Consider the following 20,626-nt stretch of genomic DNA (forward strand, 5'->3'; position numbering starts at 1 on the left):
CAGTGTACTCAATTCTTCGTACAGTTCAAGTCCATTTAAATCAAAACTATCACCGTGCTTCAGGAGGCTCTCTAGGTTCCTGCACTTTGTCATTAGTTGCTCTTGTTTTCCTGTTTCGTTGAATTTAGTTATGTCATACAAAAATCCAAACTGTTCATGGTGTACTTGCAAGGTATTAAACCTTTCATCAACAGCAGATACTGATTTATCCATCACAACATTAAAAAATTCAACCTCAAATTTATTTTCTGGATCGTCTATGGGAATGATCTGCTGTACAGATTCTTCACAAAGAAGTGTCCTTGGCCTTTTAAACTCATATTAACTATGTATTTACTTTATGAAAGTTGGAGAAAACATTGTGAAAACGTAAAATATTGGCTGCCCAACTTCTGGGCTGGCAAAAGTTATACTGACTCACAGGGAAAAAAAAAAGCAGGAGAATCTTAGTACAACATATGGTCACTTTATACCAGGGGTCGGCAACCTTTCAGAAGTGGTGTGCCAAGTTCACTGTAATTTAAGGTTTCTCGTGCCAGTAATACATTTTAATGTTTGTAGAAGTGTCACGGAGTCACCAGGCGATGCTCTGGAACTGCTCCCCACAAAGCCAGTCAGGACTTTGGGGAGCCTCCTGTCCCTTGGAGCAGACTTGTTCAGGGCAAGAAGCTCACACGTCTTCACCTCCTGGGTCTCTCCTTGGAGCATTCAGCATCCTCTGCCCCTCCGTGCGCTTCCCACAGCGAGCCCACCTCAGTGGGGTCCTGGGGAAGCCACCGGGTCCTGCACCCCCACTTTGCAGTCAGATGTGACTCTTAGCCAGCCAGTAAAACAGAGGTTTATTCAATGACAGGAACAGGTCTAAAACAGAGCTTGTAGATACAGCGAACCAGACCCCTCGGCCGGGTCCATTCTGGGGGGCAGTGAACCAGACCCCCCACGTCTGCACTTCACTCCTCGACCCCAGCCAGCTCCAGACTAACAACCCCTCCCAGCCCCTCCTCTCTCCTCAGCCCCTTTCCCGGGCCAGGAGGTCACCTGATCCCTTTGTCTCCAACACCTTCAGCTGGCACCTTTGCAGAGGAGGGGCCCAGGCCATCAGTTGCTAGGAGACAGAGTGCCAGGCATTTAGGTGCACTGTCCCTTTGCTCTTCAGCAATCACATGCCCTTATCCCACCACCTAGATACTTAAGAACTGCACAGGGGACACTGAGGCACCAACACAGTATTCAGAGGAAACATCCAGAACATTCCCAGTTCGTCACAAGAAGGTTTCTCTCTATGTCTATATTATATAAATAAACTATTGTTATTATCTAAGGTCTTGGCCACCGGTCCTGCTCAGGCCACTGCCAGCTGAGTAAATGAAACCCCAAACTGGCAGCGGGCTGGTGGCTGGAACCCTAGACAAGGATCCCAGGCCCTGCTCAGCCCGCTGCTGGTCTGGGGTTCTGACCACCAACTCCTGCCAGCCAGGATCCCGGCCGCCAACCTCCCCTCAGCCCACCACCAGCCTGGGATTCTGCTCACCCAGGCTGGCAGGAGGCAGAGTGGGGCTGGCGGCTGAGCTCCTGACTGGCAAGGGGCTGGCAGCCGGAACCTCGGAGTAGCAGTAGGCTGAGTGCTGCTGGCACCCCAGACTGGCAGCAGACTGAGCCACTCAACCTTCCACTGGCCCTGCTCAGCCCGCCACCAGCCCACTCAGCCCGCTGCCGGCTGAGTGAATGGGACCCCAGGCTGACAGCAGGTTGAGTGGTTCAGCTGGCCTGCTCAGTCCACTGCCAGCCTAGGGTTCCTTGAGGGTCCCCAGGCCAGCAGCAGGTGCTGAATGGGGCCGATGGCTGGTATCCCAGCTGGCAATAGGGCAGCAGCCGGAACCCCAGAGCAGAGATGGGCTGAGCCGCTCAGCCTGCTGCTGCATACCATCAAAAATCAGCTCACCTGCCATCTTTGACACATGTGCCATAGGTTGCCGACCCCTGCTTTATACACTAGTAAGAAGATGAGCATATTACAGTTGTTGGAGGGTTCTTATCAGGAGTAACAGGCTATATGAAAGTCAGTCAACATTTTTTGTTTCTCTGATGAAAACTGGCCCACTCCCTGCCTTTAACCAAACCTGTCACTAATAATTGTCAACAACTTAATTTTCTGTTTTTGGCTAAGATATTGATTTTTTTTAAAAAAAATATTGAAATTGGATTCAGGATTGTTAGCAAGAATTTTTGGCAAACAAAGTTGTTAAATGACAATCTAAATGGCAACACAGTACTGCTTTCATGCTTGGCTCACCCCCAGCCTGCTGGTCCAACAGCTGCAATAGACCCCAAAATCCACCTCTTGGGGTGCAGAGTGGCAACAGAAGCAGCAAACCCTCAGGTGCAATCACACGCCAATGGGCACCACCACCAGCCTTACGGACCATGGTGAAGTTAGCACAGCATCTGATCTCAGACAGGTCACCCATGGAGCCACAGCAGCTCATCCTGCCCTGTGCAGCTCCCCCCGGATGAGATGGATAGCTGGCAGCTGCCAGCCCGGGGAGAGGCGCTCCCCAGCTAGGGTGGCCAGATCCAGATGTCCTGACTTTATAGGGCGAGTCCTGATATTTGGGGCTTTGTCTTATATAGGTACCAATTTACCCCCATCTAGAGTGACCAGACAGCAAGTGTGAAAAATCAGGACAGGCAGTGGGGGTGGGGGGAGAGGGGGTAAAAGGAGCCTATATAAGAAAAAGACCCCAAAATTGGGACTGTCCCTATAAAATAGAGATATCTGCTCACCCCACCCCAAGTCCTGATTTTTCACACATCTGGCTAGCCCCAGCCAAGCCGTGTGACATTCCAATCCTGGCTCGCTGCCCAGGAAGTGAGTTAATTTCACTTTCATTCCTCAGCAGGCAGCCAGCCTCCCCTCCCCCGCAGCACCTCACCCAACCCAGCCCTGACGGAGGGGAGGGAGGAGAGAGACAGGGGTGCTCCTGGGGAGGAGGGAGAAAGGAGGGGGTGCTCCATGGGGCAGGGGAGAGAAGAATGGATGTTATGGGGGACAACAAAGGATACTGGTTCCAGAGCCACAGAGCCTGCCTCACCTGACCTCAGCTGGGGGGAAAGAGTCACACTCACAGGTGAGCTCCTTCCCCAACCCCTACCCCTCCCCTTCCCAGAGACCCCAGCAGCCAATCCCATTCCTCAGACTGTGCTGCATTCGGCTCTCTCTAGGACCCAGCAGCCCTGCTTCTACATTGTCCGGGCTGCCTGCAGCGTGGTGCCCCCAGGGAGAATGAGGCCCTACACCGCTGCCTATTCTGCCTATGCCTAAGGACGGCCCTGCATGTAGCTGCTTCATGCCAGCTGCAGTGCAGAGAATGAGATGTAGAGTCGCAATTCTTCCACCCTCCTAGACACAGTGCTGTGTCCCATCTGCCCCATCCCATTTGCTCACAGGGAGAACTATCATCCAAGTAAATTCTACTGGCCCTTTCTCTCTGTCCAGGGGGCCCAAGTTACTATCTTAGCAGGGCCAAGTAAGAGACTAAAGGGGGGGCCCTTTTCCTCTGCATAGCCAAGCAAGGGCTATGCCAATCTAGCCTGCTGTGAGTAGCACCATTAAATTCACTGGGATGACCCACATGAGTAAGGGCTGCAGACCCACGCCCCACAGGAGGCCCTGAACACTGGAGTTTTCCCTGTACTTTTTAAAACCAGAGTTTGGACATGAGGTTGCCAATGAACAAGGTCACTGCTGGGTAATGGGATCACTAACAGATTTTCATTGTTTACTTTGGCAACAATAGAAACTCTCTATAAGCCAGAGTCCTATGACATCATTTTCTTTGTCTGCTGATTAGAAACAGCTCACTCCCTTATAGTCCAGAAACAGAGGCGCAAGGGTGGGAAGGAGACATGCGTGGGTTCAACTCAGATCTGCTTGTCGTGATAAAGCAACATACATTCCAGGCCTGTATTTTTTTCTGCCTTCTTTTAGTAGCAGCACAGATAAAAGTCAGGACTGTAATACAGATGAAGGATTTCTGGCTGTGTAATGTGAACCAGGCCCTGGCTGATGTGGTGATTTGAGAGCCTCTTTCTTCATGGACAGTTTTGCATTCCCCAAATATCTGATTGATCACAATGGTCCCTTCTGGCCTTGGAATCTATGAAAACCCGAGGCAGAGCCCAGGCTGTGCGTGCAGTGTAGACACACCCTAAGAAGCCAGGTATTATGTTTAATGGAGATAATGAAAGCCCCTACATACTTGTGGCTGAGTTGGTAGTGTTTCATTTACTCCCATCCATGTAAGAAATAGGGGAAAGAGAAGGGAATCAAACCAGAAACGAGAAGAAATACTACATTGTATGTTAATTGCACTTTGGAAGATTATTATAATGGCTTCCACTGTCAAACCACCTGAGGTTAAGACGTTGTGGCACGTCCTATGGAGGGATCAGCAATGCCACATGTACAGTTGTCTATCTGGAGCACAGGCGTTTGATTCTATACTTGCCAGCTAGGCAGCGGCTGCTAGATTTGGAAGGGAAATCATGCATAGCTGCCACACAGCCAAAGGAACAAGTAGTCCCATTGGGACTAATTATCATCCCCAATAAGCTAATGCTTGAATCAGAACCACTATGCTGACTTCTCCTACCCCAAAGTGATGAGTCATTTTGAGATTCTCTACTCTTCTCCACATTTCTTACATGGGCAGGAAGAGAAATGGTATGGCTGGAAATAGAAAGATCACAGATGACTCAGCAAGTTACCCCTTAAGCCAGATAGCTGGGAAAGCTTTTGCATGTTCTTTAGCTCTCTCTAGCTCTGTTTCTCTCAGGTTGGCCCCTTGCACTGGTGGTGGCTGAACTTCGGAGGTGTTCATTTGCAGGAGAGCCATCCGCTGACAAAAGCCACAGGCATAGAAAAGGTCCAGCTTCTGTCGCTGTGAGTGATGTTACAGAACCTGTAGTCCCTGAAGGATTCTTGACTATGATGGTGGCCGTGGCCATTCACTGTCCTCTGAGATTTTCTCATTTCCATGATGCTTGAGACTGAAGTGGAGCTTTGTTTCCGACTAACAGCCAGTGAGAATGACGAGGCTCAGACCAGCCGTGGAATGTTACCCACATACATAAAAGGCTAAAAAGAAAGTCAAGACCCATTTTGTGCTTTTACCGTACACGGGAGTGGAGAGGTCTACACATAAGCTGGGGAACTCAGTGGGGCTACGTTTATGAGGAAGGTAAGCAGGACGTGGCCCTTAGCTTGGATTAGACTTCTCCTGTTGTTTTTTTTTAGGGCTATCAAGCGATTAAAAGAATTAATCATCATTAATCGCGCAATTAAAAAAATTAATTGAGATTAAGTGCATTGTTAAGCAATAATAGCATACGATTTATTTAAATATTTTTGGATGTTTTCTACATTTTCAAATATATCGATTTCAATTATAACACACAATACAAAGTATACATTGCTCACTTTATATTTATTTTTGGTTATAAGTATTTGCAGTGTAAAAAATCAAATGAAATAGTATTTTTTCAATTCACCTAATTCAAGTACTGTAGTGCAACCTCTTTATCATGAAAGTTGAACTTACAAATGTAGAATTATTTACAAAAATAACTGCATTCAAAAATAAAACTTAAAACTTTAGTGCCTGCAAGTCCACTCAGTCCTACTTTTTGTTCAGCCAATCGCTCAGACAAACAAGTATGTTTACATTTGCAGGAGATAATGCTGCCCACTTCTTATTTACAATATCACCTGAAAGTGAGAACAGGCATTCTCATAGCACTATTGTAGCCGGCGTCTCAAGATATTTACATGCCAGATGCACTAAAGATTCATATGTCCTTTCAGGCTTCAACCACCATTCCAGGAGACATTCATCCATGCTGATGATGGGTTCTGCTAGATAACAATCCAAAGCAGAGTGGACTGACGCATGTTCATTTTCATTATCTAAGGGTATGTCTATATTACCTACCGGATCGGCAGGTAGTGTTCACTGTATCGGGGATTGATTTATTGCACTACAGTACTTGTATGAGGTGAATTGAAAGATACTATTTCTTTTGTTTATCATTTTTACAGTACAGATACTTGTAATCAAAAATAATATTAACTTACAGAATACAATATCTATGAAAATGTAGAAAAACATCCAAAATACGTAATAAATTTCACTTGGTATCCTATTGTTTAACAGTGTGATTAAAACTGTGATTAATTGCGATTAATTTTTTTAATCAAAATTTTTTTTGAGTTAATCACATGAGTAAACTGCGATTAATCGACAGTCCTAGTTTTTTTCCATTTGCAATAACAATGCACCAAATGCTAATCCAGGTTCTCTTGTTACCTTCTCATTTCGCATTAGCAAAAGGATCAGGAGTACCACCACTTGGAACAAGGGTTGTCATTTCAGTACAGCAGGAACTACAACCCTGCTTGAAAGACATCCTTGCTACAGATTGAGGAGAAGTTGAATGGTCTAATATTTCCAGTCCACACAGGGGACAAGAAAGAAGACAACAAGCTACATGTGCGAGAGTCTGAAATGATCCTTTAATAAAAGACATTCAGTCTGCACTGTGGGCTAGATGGCGGAGCGTGTGAAATGCCTGTGATTACAATGAGGGCGCGTCCAGGATATCTGGTTTTGATCCTTGTTTTGTTTCAGAACATTTGGAAATAATATTTCTTAGCACAAACACTCTGCAAAACAATTGACATTTATTTTCTGGTTTAACAAGCAAAGAACTTAAGATGGATAAGTCTTAAAACAGAGTTCTCAACCTTTTTCTTTCTGAGGCCCTTCCCCCTCCCCATATTATAAAATTTCCACGGACCATCTGTGCCACAACAACTGTTTTTCTGCATATAAAAGCCAGAGACAGTGTTAGAGGGCAGCAAGCAGGGTAACTGCCCGGGGCCCCATGGATGGGGCAGGGATCTGGGGGGGAGAAGGTCATGAAGGAGGGGGGGTTGGATGGGGCAGTGAGGGGCAGTCAAGGGTGGGGGTTCCGGGGGCAGTCAGGGGACAGGGAGCGGGAGTGTGTGTGTGTGTGGATGGAGCGGGGTCTGAGGAGCTGTCAGGGAAAGGGGGGTTGGATGGGACAGGAGTCCTGGGGGTGGGCCATCAGGGGGCGAGAAGCAGGGGAGGCAGATGGGGGTAGGGACTGGGCAATGCCCCCCTCCCCTAACCGGCCCTCCATACAATTTCTAAAGCCAGATGTCGCCTTTAGGCCAAAAAGTTTGCCCATCCCTGCTCTAAGAACTATTTAAATTACAGCAAAAAACAAAACAAAACAAACCCCTGCTTTCTCATGTGACAATAAAGACTTGCTCCATGACAATTCCAGATGCAAAATGGTACCACGTGGGCAGTTTATTAGACTTAGATTTAATTACTTTGTTGAAATTTTATCATTGAACATGCAGTGTACACAATGGCCCAGATTCTAGTCTCACTCTGCACCAGGTGTATCTCCACTCCCTGTGATGCAATGGCTTCAGATTGGTATTGGTGTAAGTGAGCTCAGAATCAGACCTAAAGTATTCAGAATAGAGGTCATTAGATATAACATAAATTAGGTCATTTTTAATAAGGCTCAAGATCAGAGCATTGCACCCAGTTGTATTCCTATAAGCAGCCCAAAAGGCATGCACAGTTCAAAACCTGTATACAAAGTTTCAAGGCAAGCATCGTATCTTCAGATACTTGGAAGAGTCCGGCGTCGCTTAAATAATCGTCGTCAAAATTCACAAACTCAATGTCCCTTCTGTAGTGAATTTTGCTCATTTTCCGTATGCACCGTGTAAACGCATATTTGGCTGCAGTGCTGAAGGCTTCCCAGCTATAAACATGTTCAAAATGCATGTCAAATTTCGGGTAATCCTACAAATTAAAACAACAAGCATTATGTAATCCAAGAGCTGTCAGCCAGCTACGAGAAGTATAGCTATATAAGAAGTATATAGGCAATATGCAAGACATGTGTTGAGTAGTATTTCATATTTATATTACTGTAGCAGCCAGAGGCTCCAGTCAAGATTAGGGCCACATTGTGCTAAATGATAATATGAAACACAGACAAAAGGCTTGTCTACATTACCAGCTGGATCTACAGGCAGCGACTGATCCAACGGGGGTTAATTTATCGCATCTGGTCTAGATGTGATAAATTGACCGCCAAGCGCTCTCCCGTCGACTCCGGTACTACATCAGGGCGAGAGGCGCAGGTGGAGTCGACAGGAGAGCGTCAGCCGTTGACTTACCACAGTGAAGACACCGTGGTAAATAGATCTAAGTATGTCACCTTCAGCTATGTTATTCACGTAGCTGAAGTTGCGTCACTTAGATCGATCCCTCCCAGTGTAGACCAGGCCAAAGATATAGTCTCTGCCCTGAAGAATTTACCATTTCAGAGAGCGAGATCCTCGGCCCCCATTCCATCTAAGGCAATGCAACCCACCTGGAAAGCTGGGGTTCCCTTGCTGTAGGGGAACTCTCATGCTGTGAAACTGGCATAGCTGGCTCCACATACCTGCTCCTCTTGGTTTAAGGGGGACGGTGGAAGCAGGTTGGGGCAAAATGGGAGCCAGGGAAGGTGGGACCAGAGCTCAGCATGTAATTGAATCTCAGCCTGCTCTAACTTGCTCTGGAGGCTGGTTTGAGTCATGCAGAACCATCTTTGCCTGCCCCCCTCCAGCTGAGCATTTAGATGTAAGGACAGAGTGGCATGAAGAGATGGGCAGAAAGTCTTAGACATGTAGTCCACTGATTTGGGCTACTGCAGATAGTGGACAGTAACCATATGGTTGATTGCATTCTGAATATTTACATCTGTTGTATGCGCATAGTGTGTTTTTTCTTGTAGGTTTCCTTCCTCCACCCAAATGGGCAGAGTGGTGCATTAAATGTTCAAATGTTTCTTATTTTGTCTTCTTCCCCCCACCAAAGCAACCAAACAGCCAAAGAATCTCTTCACAGGCCAGCTGCTGACCAGGGTTTGGGCTTTTCAGGTCTTTTGAGCTGGAGTAGATTTCACATGTGAACACTTGCGGGAAGAGTATGTGCTACGTTGGCTGTTTCCCCAATCAGACTACTTTATTCATGCCAGAAAAATCAATCTCCTTTGGTATCTGGGATAAAGCCCAGGACTTAGTTTCATAGGACAGTCAGCACTAATGTGGCCATCCCACCATCTGTTCACCTGTAGGCTACAAATTCTGTTCCATAGGAGGAATACAAGCTACCCCTGAGGAAAACAGCTGTGGGGTTAAGTGACTAAGGTGCCTCTGGAAAGTGGCATTTAGAAGCCAATGTAACTTAAGTCCTTTGGAACGTTTACCTGGCACCTTGGCATGAAAAGAACTGGAGTGGGGGTAAGAGGCAGCACACACTGAGATTTCATATGCCAAGACAAATATTTAGACAAAAAAATATCTGAAAAGGCCTGACTCTCACCATTGCTAGACACCGATTTTACCCAAATCAATGCAGCTGATGTAGGTAACAACTGACAGACCTTTTTTTAATGCGAGGCCTCTCCTTGATAGAAAACCACTGTTAAGCATCTGTGACCCAAAAACCTCTTAGTGCCAATCGGCAGGGGGCACAGTGGGGGTCCATAAGGTTTACGGCCATCTCTGGCATCTGACACGTGCATTCCAGTTCACCAAAGAGTGTCATGTGAAGTCTCAAATAAAAGCTGGTGTCACCCTGGTTATTGTTGCGAAAGGCCAACACGAATGTTGTGTAAAGACTTATGTACATATACCGAAAATTGTGTTTAGAGGCTGGTCACCTGGAAAGGGGAAATCAGGTTTCCTGTCAGACAAGAAATGTGTATCTAGCTGGCTGTTTGCATATAAATTAAGTATTGTGTAGGCTGAACTGAATGTGTGGATTTCAGACACAAACTAACAAACAGGAAGAGGGGAAGAGAATCTTGTCTGGAGGTCCTCATCAAAGACTTGCTCTACTGTACTTGGTGGACAAAGGATACACACCTTCACCCTTCAGCGAGGAAGCAAAAGGACAGTGATTTTGCTTCATGACAAAGGAGTCTCAACCAGGCTTGGCTGGAAAAATCGCTGGACAGAAATTCGGGTGAGAGAGACCTCTGCAGTCAGGAAGACAACTTGTTAGTTAAATGTAATCTCTAGAAAGCATGTTAGGATTTTGCTTTATATGTAACCATTTGTTTCCAATACTCTTACTCACTATCGCTAGAATCTCTGTCCTTTGATGATATATTTGTAGTGAAAACAAGAATAAGTTCAAGTCCTGTGGTGTTCAGCGACGTGCTGGTTCCCAGAGTTTCGTACAAGCTGGTGTGTCCTGTTCCTTTGGGAATAGCAGGCCTGGTGATTCTGTGAGAGTTCAGTGGGAAAAGGACTGGATGCTGCAGGGAAATACTGGAGTTGGGGTGTGCCTAGCACTACTGTATGGAAAGAGCGAGGCCTGCGGAGGCCTGAAAGGCAGTGCTTGTGCTGACACAGACTGGTGGTTTCTGGGAGCTGATCCACAGCACAGACAAGATTACTTCCTGCTAAGGGCAGGTGGTGGTGAGGTGCCTTCCAAGAACCTTCACAATATCCCCACAAATTACCTGTGAGGTAACCATCACAGAGCAATTCGACTTACTTGCATGGCCTCTTTTCCATCTATCAAGGTTAGATCTTTCAGCAGCCACATACAATCGATTTTGTACCGAATGCTTGTCTTCTCCTCTACAGTGATCAAATAGGTGATTTTCACATCTTTTTCTCTGGTAACTGGGACAGGAAATAATAACAAACAACATTAAATGTAGAACAAAGAAAAGTACAAGTATTTCATTTAGTGAACATGGGGAATCTGGATTTTTAAGTGGTTTCCCCTTTCAGCTAGAGGTATGCGTTGGCTGCATAGTGGTTAATGAAATGTGTTTCCACACATTACAGTCAAGCCAGGGTTTAACAAACCAGGTGTCTGAACTTGCTTTCCATTACTAGCATGGAGGGAAATGGGGTGGTTCAACTTCTGCCTACACACTGTAAAATAAGAGGATGCCTTTCCAGAGTAGACATAGTCCACATGGCATCAGCATCTGTCATGCACAGGAGTCGGCTGTTCAAATACAGTGAGAAAACCTCCTTGCTGACATAACAGCTCCTGTACAATCTGAAAGCATTTTTACAAAGCTCCCCTAAGTTCTTTATGCGCACCCTCTAGCCCTGTATGTATGGAGCCAGATGGACACTTGTGCAGCCCAGGGTCAGTGTGGAGTCACACCACCCCATGTTAAGTGCCAGTAGGGATTGGGCTTCCTTCCAGAGCACCCAGGCACTCAAGAAGTGGCATAGTGTGCACATTCCCTTGGAGGATATAGCATGTACCCTCCGACTAGCTAGTTCTGTCACAGAGTAGGGAAGAGGGCAGACAATGCCCCTCTGCACCTCTTCCTTTGAGTTGCCTAGTAGCCTGGGGTTTCAAGGACGGAGTGGTCCCTATGCTGTGCTGAGTGCAAGGACTACAGTGTGCCTGGCTTCTGCATAAGATCACCTGAGCAACAGTCAGCCATAATCCTACCCTGCAGGAAACACTTCACCACTGAAATACAGCCACATCTGGGAACCGGTGCACAGCCAGGAACGGCTGGCTAAAGGTGAAGGGCAATTGCTGCTGTTACAAAGAGTGCCATGGAAACACTGAATTACATCCAGAACAGACAAGACTTAGATCTTTTAAAGTCTCAGCTACATTCTTCCTAACAAAGGTCATGGAACTCGATCGAATGATGCTACTATCTGTGCCTTCCAATACCAGCCTTTAGGTGTTCAACCATCTCTCTCCTTCCTGTCCCCCAGCTTCTCGTATGCTAGGCTATTGGTGGTGCTAGAAGACAAGTTCAGCTAAGTGATAAAATGCGCGTTGCATGTAGTGAAGGTTATAAAAGGAATAAAGCAGTCCAGTCCCCAAAAGGCTGACACCATCCACAGTTCTAGTGGATTTTAAGCAATTAAACACATTCAATTAATGCTGCTTGGTATTAACAAAAACAACAACCCAGCCATAAATTGCTGTTTACATCTGCTGTTGGAAACATCAAGGTTATTAAACTGTCACAAGATCATAACCTGCTATATACTCATGTTAATGCAAACCATAGCAAGCCTATTTTTACATGCGTGAGATGTTTGGGTATGAATATGGTGCTTAATCCACCTCCCTTCAGGGGTGTAACTTCCATCATGGTTAATAGGAGCTGGACAGGACCAGGAAGTATGCAGCAAGAATGACACTCTTCTAAGTGGGAAAACTGTGACTAACTCGCACAATTGGGCCCTTTCTAATGAACAGATGAGCACTGTTCATGGATAAATACTCTGTGCGTCACTGTAACATCTGTCAATGTGATGGGACTGTTGGGATCACAAGAAGCTCACACTGAATGACAGAGGTAAAAAAGCTATTCAGTTACATCACCGAAACCAGTCCCCCCCTGGGACAGGCATAGTCCACAAATGCCTTTGTAGAGCTAGGTAAGAGGCAAGTATCAAAGACTGCCTTAGGGGGAACTGTCTTGCTGGTTTGCTTTCCTCAGAGCCTTTAGTGTAATTTTGCTTTTTTGCATTTTCATGCATGTTTTTTTATATCATCTTGCAGAACGTATTGCTGTTTTATATGGATAAAGTAAAAGCATTTACTTGTGGGATGGAGATATTCTGCAGCCTTGTAGGGAAAAAACCCTCTTTGTTCAAAGTACACAGGCCATAATAAACTGGAAAATGATTCCATACCATGCTACATTTGCAATATGCCACTAGTGCTCACAACAGACAAGTGTGACTTGTATTGTATTAGCATGGCTTGGGATTCAGCAACCAGTAATTGGCAACATTAGCCCAATTAGAAATAGGCTGTGCCTCAAATTTATATATCTTTAAAACAATTATCGTGATAATGCATGTGCATTACATATCAGTGCGTTTTATTAATCATGAATATAAAATAGCTGAGGAAAACATTTTTAGGATGAAATAATTGTTTTAATTTCACCTTTTAAGTATTCAAAAAACAACTCACCCCATCCAAAAAGTCCATCCCCTAGCACCAAATACTGCATTTTTCAATTAAAGTCAAAACCTGGCTGACATTGAAGATAGTTGGGAGCTTTAAGTAAGTGCACACAGATTTCATTGAATTCTGTTCTCTGTTACTAGACTTTTGAGTTAAGTTTTTTCCCCTCCTCCTATTATCTTCTAGCAAATCTTCACTCTCTTTGGGTTGATGAATACATGAGATATGACTTTTAACGCTAATTTTTTTCGTTATCTTCTAAGGGTGGAGTGTGTTTGCCTGGAACATTGCCAATAGTGAGGTTATTGAGAACCCTGAAAATAATTAGTTATGTTTAAAAAGACCAGGGAGCAGAATGGTGGATGCAGAGAGCTTTGATATTGTCACTCTAAATCGGCTTTGAGTAGAGGACAGGGAATTATTTAAATAAAAGACCATTTTTACAAGAATTCCATCAGAGTCTTCTCATTATGAAGAATTTATCAGTAGCAATATGGAGAGTCAAAAGGTATTTGCCAGTTTAAACATGATGCTTTTTGTATTCACTCCAGAATGAAAATATATTCTCACAGAGGTAAAGCAAGTAATTGGAATTGTGTGGCTCAGATCCCAAATATTCTCCATGAAGTGTCGCCGGGTTTGTGGTATCAATTCCATTGCAAAATTATATCATTATTAATCATTTCTAGAACACTGCAAATCTCCATAGTGCTTCTACAGACTAAGAGAGCCAAAATAAATACTGTCATTTCCATCTAAATGTGCAATTAATTTCAAGGAGAAATGCCATCTATTAAAAAGCAGTTAAGTGTCAAATGTATTACTTTAATATTGTTAACAGCTTCTTGTCAAATGTTCTTTACATTTCTAGACAAACTTGGCTCTAAAAAAACCAACCCTTTTGTTTAAACCTGATGTACTAACATCCCCAAATTACAATAATTATGGTAAATTGAAAATGTAAAAAAAAAAAAAAATCCCATTCAGATTACTAGATCAAAATAGCTGCTGTTATATGTTATAGCCTGTGAAATATAGAAGCATGAGCAGCGTGTTTATGAGACAGAATTCTATCAGGTTAAAATAATTGTGTGAAGAAATCACCATACCTGTAACGCACAGATAAAATCGCTCCTCTCCCTGCACAGTGGAAGGCATTGATAACTCCAAGACATGCACAAGCTTCTCTCTTTTAGGTCTGAAAACAATGTCTTGGAGGCTCATTTTTAGGCTTGCTGACATAGCTAGTCTATCTTCTATAAAGCCAGGAAACAGAATGGTGGATGCAATCTGACAAGCTGTGCACACATCTCGAAGTATACTGGACACCCAGGAGTTTGAGACATTGTTTTGCACAAAAGCCCAGACTCTCCAGACCTAACAGATCAATACTTTACAAATCAGATTAGCTGTAAGAGTACATAGTATAATGAAGGGCCATGCCCTGAGGGTTCAAACACTTTCATACACACTCATTCCACCTCTTTCTCTGCAGGTGAGGCCGGAGGCTAGGTGAGCGTATCTGTTATGTATTATACGCATTTACCTGGAAAAACAGGAGCGAGTGAACAGAAGTCAGTTTGGTGTGTGAATTATTCATTTGTCTAGCTCAGCCCTCTTGGTTGAGATGGTGTGACTTGCAGTTTTTGACTAGAGTTCTGATTTGGTCTGTTGGAGCCTATATACATGGTAATGGTCATTCTAGAAATCTATAGCTACAATAGATTCTTCTCCCACACCCTAAAATTCAAATGGGTTAAAAATCTTAGGGTTTGCCCCATCTCTGTTTCATCCAAATGTTTGTGGGTTTGCTATATGCTGCACACATTGGTATAAAATAAAGCACATCATTTCTTGCGTTTTTGTTGTGCTCAAGAGATTTTGCCAACATAGCTACAGCTCATCAGTGGAGTTTTCTGAAGAAACAGCCAGAAACCACAGGAATTCTTGTCAACTCTTGTGGACAAGAGCTGTGAAAGATTACAGGAAAACCACCAAATTGTAGTCAATAGTTCTGTGTTAAGGACATCGCAGATTAAAGGGGATTGCCCTCAGAGTCAAATAAACAGGGAATTCTGTTCCTAACTGCTACTGGACTCCTATGTGGACTTGGGCAAGTCACAGAGCCATTCTATGCCTGTTTCCATCTATAAAATTGGGACAACACTTACCCAACATTGAGAAACACTCAGTTTTTCAAGTGGAGAGTGTAGCGTATTGCATTTATTACCATAGGTTTTGTGAAAGTGCTTATGATTTCACATTACTTACGGCAGCTGTTTGTAGGATAAAGAGATTTATTCACAAATAATTATTCAATGAACAACCCTTCCCATCCACATCGTTCACAATGAATGATTCAATCAGCTCTATTAGTTTATCTAACCTTCCAGCCTTCTCTTCAAGGGTGTATTTGCCTCTCATGGTGAAATGAAAACTTATGATGAGAACTTTATAGAATCAGGCCTAAGCATGTACCAGACTTTAAGCATGTAATTCCATTGAATTCAATGGAAAACGTAGGCACGTGCTGAAGCTTATTGCTGAATCAGAGCCACACCAGCCTACCATCATACCAGGGATGGTGATGTCCATTATACCTGCCACATGAAATCCAATACGCTCTAAATTGCTCTTTCCCTAAGAACACAATCTAGTAGGTGTAGTGCTTCCAGCCCTCAAGAGGATGTTGATAGATAATTGTTTTAAATATTAGTTCATTCAACAGTTACTTTACAAATGTACAATGGAGAAGAAATCAATGTTCATCTTATGATAACATTATGGGTGCAATTAGACATTGCGAGTTAACTGAATTTTCTGTCTCTGAAGCCTGTCCTGAATGTCAAGGCCATTCCCATTAGTCCAATGTATTCTTTAAGCAGTAGTGTAGGGTTTTATGGTTCACTCTAAGGAGTTCACTTGAAATCACTAATACTCTATATTCACCCTCATACCAGTAGCGGCCAGAAGAACTCCCATTGAAGTTAACCTCCCGGCACATCTGCACAAGAGTCAGCCACAATCTGGCTCGGTATTTCTTAATTTTTTCCTCAAAACATTTCTTCTCAATTCTACTAGATCTTTTGTGCTATTAACTCCCCATAATTAATCATCTCCTAACTTTTGAAGCAATTGTAAAGCACCTAAATACAGATATTAGGCTCCAATTTCTACTGTCTTGTGCTTTGTGTAGTCTTATCCTCTAGCCCTTGACCCTTTATGAAACCATTGTGATATGGAAGCACTTTACACTCCCTTCACATGTGTTAAGTGAGAAACATAAGATGCAAGACAGTTGGGAATCTGGCTCCTTGTGTGTTTGAAGAAAATGATAATAATGACCTGAGCACAAGAACACATGCCCCAATCTATCCAGACACTTAAGCACGTGCTTAAACTTTGCTAGTGAGTTGTCCCATTGACTTCAAGTTAAGCATTCGCTCAAGTGCTTTATTAGATCAGGGGCTTCCTGCAGCAAAAAGGCACAGTACTGTGCAATGGAAATGTCTACTTTTGGGATGAAAAAGTCACAAAAATTCGAAGGCTCCACACAAAAATAATGAAAATGTTTAAAATCGTAACTAGAGACTGTCATAAATGTACCTATGTATTTTTCAAAGATTTTAGGTCTCCCATATACAATTATTTCCTAAGATAATGGAAGTACAGGAGTTTATTGTGTTGTACATACTTTTGTATTTCTTATTTTAAAAATGAAAGTGACAAGTCTACGTTAACTGGAGTAAGTCTGGGCCCAAATCCAGAGGTTCTGACTCAAGCAACCCATCCACTGAAGTCAATTCAGATAAAAGGTAAAATCCAGGCCAAGTCACAATATTATAAGCATGTTGTAAGATTTTAATACAGCTACACCAATTTACACAATGGGCTCAGTCCTGCAAGGTACTGAGCACCCTGAGCTCAGTCTGGTTTCACTAGGAGGTGTGGGTGCTCAGCACCTTGTGTGATCGAGCTCTGAAGTTTTAGACCAAATCTGATCATAAACATTTCTAAATGAAGCAGATGGCCCAGATCCATAGATAAGCTATGATACAGCATTAGATACAAGCTCACAGTAGAGAACATAATTATTTTTTTGAAACAGCATTTATTTGTTAAAACTTGCAATCCATAGAAATAAAATAAATTTAACATGTACACAAAACTTTGGTTCAATGAAATATTTAACATCTAAAACATCTGAGGAATGAAAGGCACAGGACCAGGCACTCAAATGCATTGAATCACCAAAAGTGCTGTTTGCACTGCTATGACAGAAGAAAGAAATTGGGAGGGTGTGGTGGTGAGAAGGTGAAACTGGAGGAGGGATGGGGGGAAATAATAGTTACCAAGTACTGCCAAGTCAATACAGGCTTTTGCTTCTTTCACTTATAGACGTGACATTCTTTATAAAAAGTGCCAGAGCTCTTTCATAATAGACGATGGATCATTTCTTAGAAATGAACTGAAAGAGAAGGAAAGGGACACAAAGAAGAGCTGGTAGCTGGTTGGATTTCAGTCAACCTCCGTTGACCCACAAGGTCTTAAGAACTCATTCCCTCTTTCGTGGAACCATTTGTTTGAAACTGTGGAACAAAGAGATAAATTAGTTAGAACTGTACATAGAGCCTGCATGTAACCTTCAACGCTTGGTTTCTAGGGATGAAATTTTGTTTGGATTAACAAAATGAGGTGGTTGAACTGAATAGTTGTGTTCCTCCTTCTCCCACACAAGAGCTAAAGAGACTCAGGGGAGGGGGTGCAAAGTACCTTTCCAATTCCCCAATTCTGGGGCTAGTCTTAACTTATAGCAATGGTGGCAACATTCCCCTTTGCATTATTCTGCCAATTTGGGATCACCCCACAGTGCGGGGTGCTTTGGTAATTCTCCCTCTACAATGCTCTTTATTGCTGGAGTGGGAGAATGGGTGGTATAGACCTCTGTGCAGCCCAGTGTATTCCCATAAATATTCTCAGCTAATGAATCTACCTTCTATATTCCAGCACAAAGCAGCTGGATAGAGGACTGAGGATGTGGACTTTTGTTCACAGGCTGTGGAGATGAACATCTGAGGCCCAAAGGCAGAATTCACTTTCCATTGGCCTGACAACATCAGAATCTATTTACTTCCAGAACCTATTGTAAAACTGTCTATTTTGAATAAGTGGTAATGAAAAAGATATTCCAGTGCAAGGTTAGAATTAGCTGGGGGACACACACATGCCAATTGCTTTACTTAGGGTGATCTGAAAGTTACCAGTTCCTAAGTACATTGCAGAAAAAGTTCTTCTCTTTGGGTTCCATTTGATCTTTTCTTAATTGTGTTATTTCTCGTAAGTGCTCTGGAAGTGTCCGTGCAGTAGAAATTGCTCAGATACTATTTAGTCAAAACTACATCATCACTTTCCAGGTCACCAGTCCACCTAACAAGTCCACCTTCTATATTCCAGGCAGAGTATGTCACCTGGGGATATGACCACAAAGGGACCTCTGTAATTACTTAGGTCCCTATCCCGCAAACACTTATTCATATGTTTAACTTTTAAGCAGGTAAGTAGTCACACCGACCTCAGTGGGACTACCTGCACATTTAAAGTTAAGTCCATCTATATGTTTTCGTAGGATCAGTGCCGTGATCCCCAACCATCCTTGATTTTGATGGCATCTGGATCTAGAGATGTAGCATATTGAAGCAGCAGCTTTGTAAGTGTGCTCAACATGAAAAGAAAAAAAAAAAAAGGATATTCACAACAGTGACCAGAGAATGCAATAACTGGGTGTAATGTGTTATTTTTATTTGATGCAACACTGGTGGAGTGATGGATATTTATGACTGAAAATGGCAAAATTGAAAACAGCAATGCCAAAGCTACAGAATCCTTTTGAAGGAAGTTCAAACAATATTATCTTTTCACTGAAAGGGGAATGTATTAGTCAGCTTGCAATTTTTGTTACTAAAGGCAAGCAGAGGACAATGACTTACCCCATTTGCACCCTACTAATACTGGGCAAGCTGCATGCCTTGTTCGATAATCACCCTCGCCACTTCTGAAAAGATTGTACCAAAACACTGCTGTCCCCTGAAAACGGAAGTCTGGATTAAACAAAGTTCAACGCAACTATTCAGAATGTGTATATGTGAGAGAAGGTATGAGAGAGAGAAAGTATGAGAGAGAGAAAACACCAAGCTTCAAGCTTGTGGCTCACTGCTGACAGTATATCAAAATTAAATAATTTAAACTCCAACCCTTCATTTATCTCACTTTTCTCTTTGCTCTTCTAAGCTTCACATCTGTTCAATAAAAAACCTCTCATTCCATCCCTCCCTTAGTGCACTCTGGGTTTATGGGACTGTCTATATCTTTATTTAAACTGATCCAACGTTTCTCCATTTTATTCCTATGTCAGGAGCTACAACTCTGCATAGGAGAGTCACAGCTGCTGTGCTAATTCACTTGGGCAGCCAAGCCTTAGCTCAAACTCATGCATATAAATCGACTGGGACTCTCTCAGTCAGAGAGAACTAGGGACAGTGACCAGGGAGTCCTGAAAGGAGAAAACCTAGACACTGCCACACTGAAGGGGAAGCTCAAGATGAAGATGCTTTTTTTTGTTCTTATTTAAGATAAAGGAAAACCCTAAGGAACGAGCAGATGATGTGTTTAATATCTAGTATGGGTGTACTGGGTCTGGAGCAGGTAGTAATCTTACCGCCACGCAATTGCTTTCCCATTAAAAGCTGCCCCTTGTAGGAATTGTTCAGACTGTGTACAGACTGCCATTCTACAGTCACCCAGAACCAGGTTTCGTTGCTTTCTACGATGGCAATATGCAGGCCCATAATCTAGTGCAGCCCTAAATAAGTCACTACTACCACTCGTATCATATAAGTGTACGATAGCAACGTTTTCACTAACTTTAGTGTGCACGTGGGGAAAGAGGAGAGGGAGTATATACAAATAAAGCAGTTGTTACCTTTTGGGGCCAAATTGCAGCCCCGAAATCTGGGAAAACTGTAGCACCTCCAGCTTCTACATCACTCATCTGGGAAAATAAGTTAACAAAGTCACCATAACACAAACATTTTATGATGCAATGTCAGAGCATGCAAATCGCAACCACTGAACCATTATAAAAGTCCTCAGAGCACCAGTGGTAACACAAAAGTTATAAATCATACACTGTATAAACAGACAATTAATTACACGGAGGATGCTGAATTTGAAGTGTGAACAGAACACATAAAACTTGTGCGACAATCAGGGTCCAGACTCCCCAAAGGGAGAAGAGGGAGTATGAACCCCAAAGAATGAGCAGTTGTTGTATACAATGTTATTTTATATAAAAAAATATGCCAGTTAAGGTTTTTATGAAAGCTTAGAATGTTCTGAACTTGATGGTCATTATGAGATATGTATACAGGGTATGGTTATGAATCTATGTACAATAATATGCCCCTGACTATGGATATGATTTTGTTATGGTAAAATTAAGCAAAATTCACAGAACAGTCTTGGTAGAAAAGACAAAGTCAGCGTATGGTCAC

At 43.2% G+C, this 20,626-nt stretch overlaps 2 protein-coding genes and 1 long non-coding RNA gene across 10 annotated transcripts in view; 2 read left to right on the plus strand and 1 right to left on the minus strand.

The window, feature by feature from the left end:
* The window catches only part of LOC127055619 (uncharacterized), a 240,577-nt gene that overhangs the window by 117,775 nt on the left and 102,176 nt on the right, over window positions 1–20,626 (plus strand). The window lies entirely within an intron of this gene.
* Window positions 3,002–8,940, plus strand: LOC127055679 (uncharacterized). Of its 4 annotated transcripts, none has more exons than XR_007775539.1 (4): window positions 3,002–3,128; window positions 3,989–4,220; window positions 4,836–5,240; window positions 6,384–8,940. It is a non-coding gene; the product is annotated as an uncharacterized LOC127055679 (long non-coding RNA). The 4 variants fall into 4 exon arrangements; XR_007775540.1 differs by having other exon boundaries at window positions 3,003–3,128; window positions 4,887–5,240; XR_007775541.1 differs by lacking the exon at window positions 3,989–4,220 and having other exon boundaries at window positions 3,004–3,128.
* Window positions 17,192–20,626, minus strand: part of P4HA2 (prolyl 4-hydroxylase subunit alpha 2) — a 52,905-nt gene continuing 49,470 nt past the window's right edge. For 3 of the 4 annotated variants that reach the window (XM_050962695.1, XM_050962696.1, XM_050962697.1), the window contains 3 exons: window positions 20,056–20,124; window positions 19,064–19,160; window positions 17,192–17,665 (listed from right to left, as the gene is read on the minus strand). In XM_050962695.1, coding sequence (XP_050818652.1) covers window positions 17,595–17,665; window positions 19,064–19,160; window positions 20,056–20,124 — 237 coding nt within the window. In that variant the 3' untranslated portion in view covers window positions 17,192–17,594. The remainder of the gene's footprint in view (window positions 17,666–19,063; window positions 19,161–20,055; window positions 20,125–20,626) is intronic. The other variant, XM_050962698.1, reaches the window with a different exon arrangement.

Source organism: Gopherus flavomarginatus, chromosome 7, assembly GCF_025201925.1.
Source record: "Gopherus flavomarginatus isolate rGopFla2 chromosome 7, rGopFla2.mat.asm, whole genome shotgun sequence".
NCBI lineage: Eukaryota > Metazoa > Chordata > Testudines > Testudinidae > Gopherus > Gopherus flavomarginatus.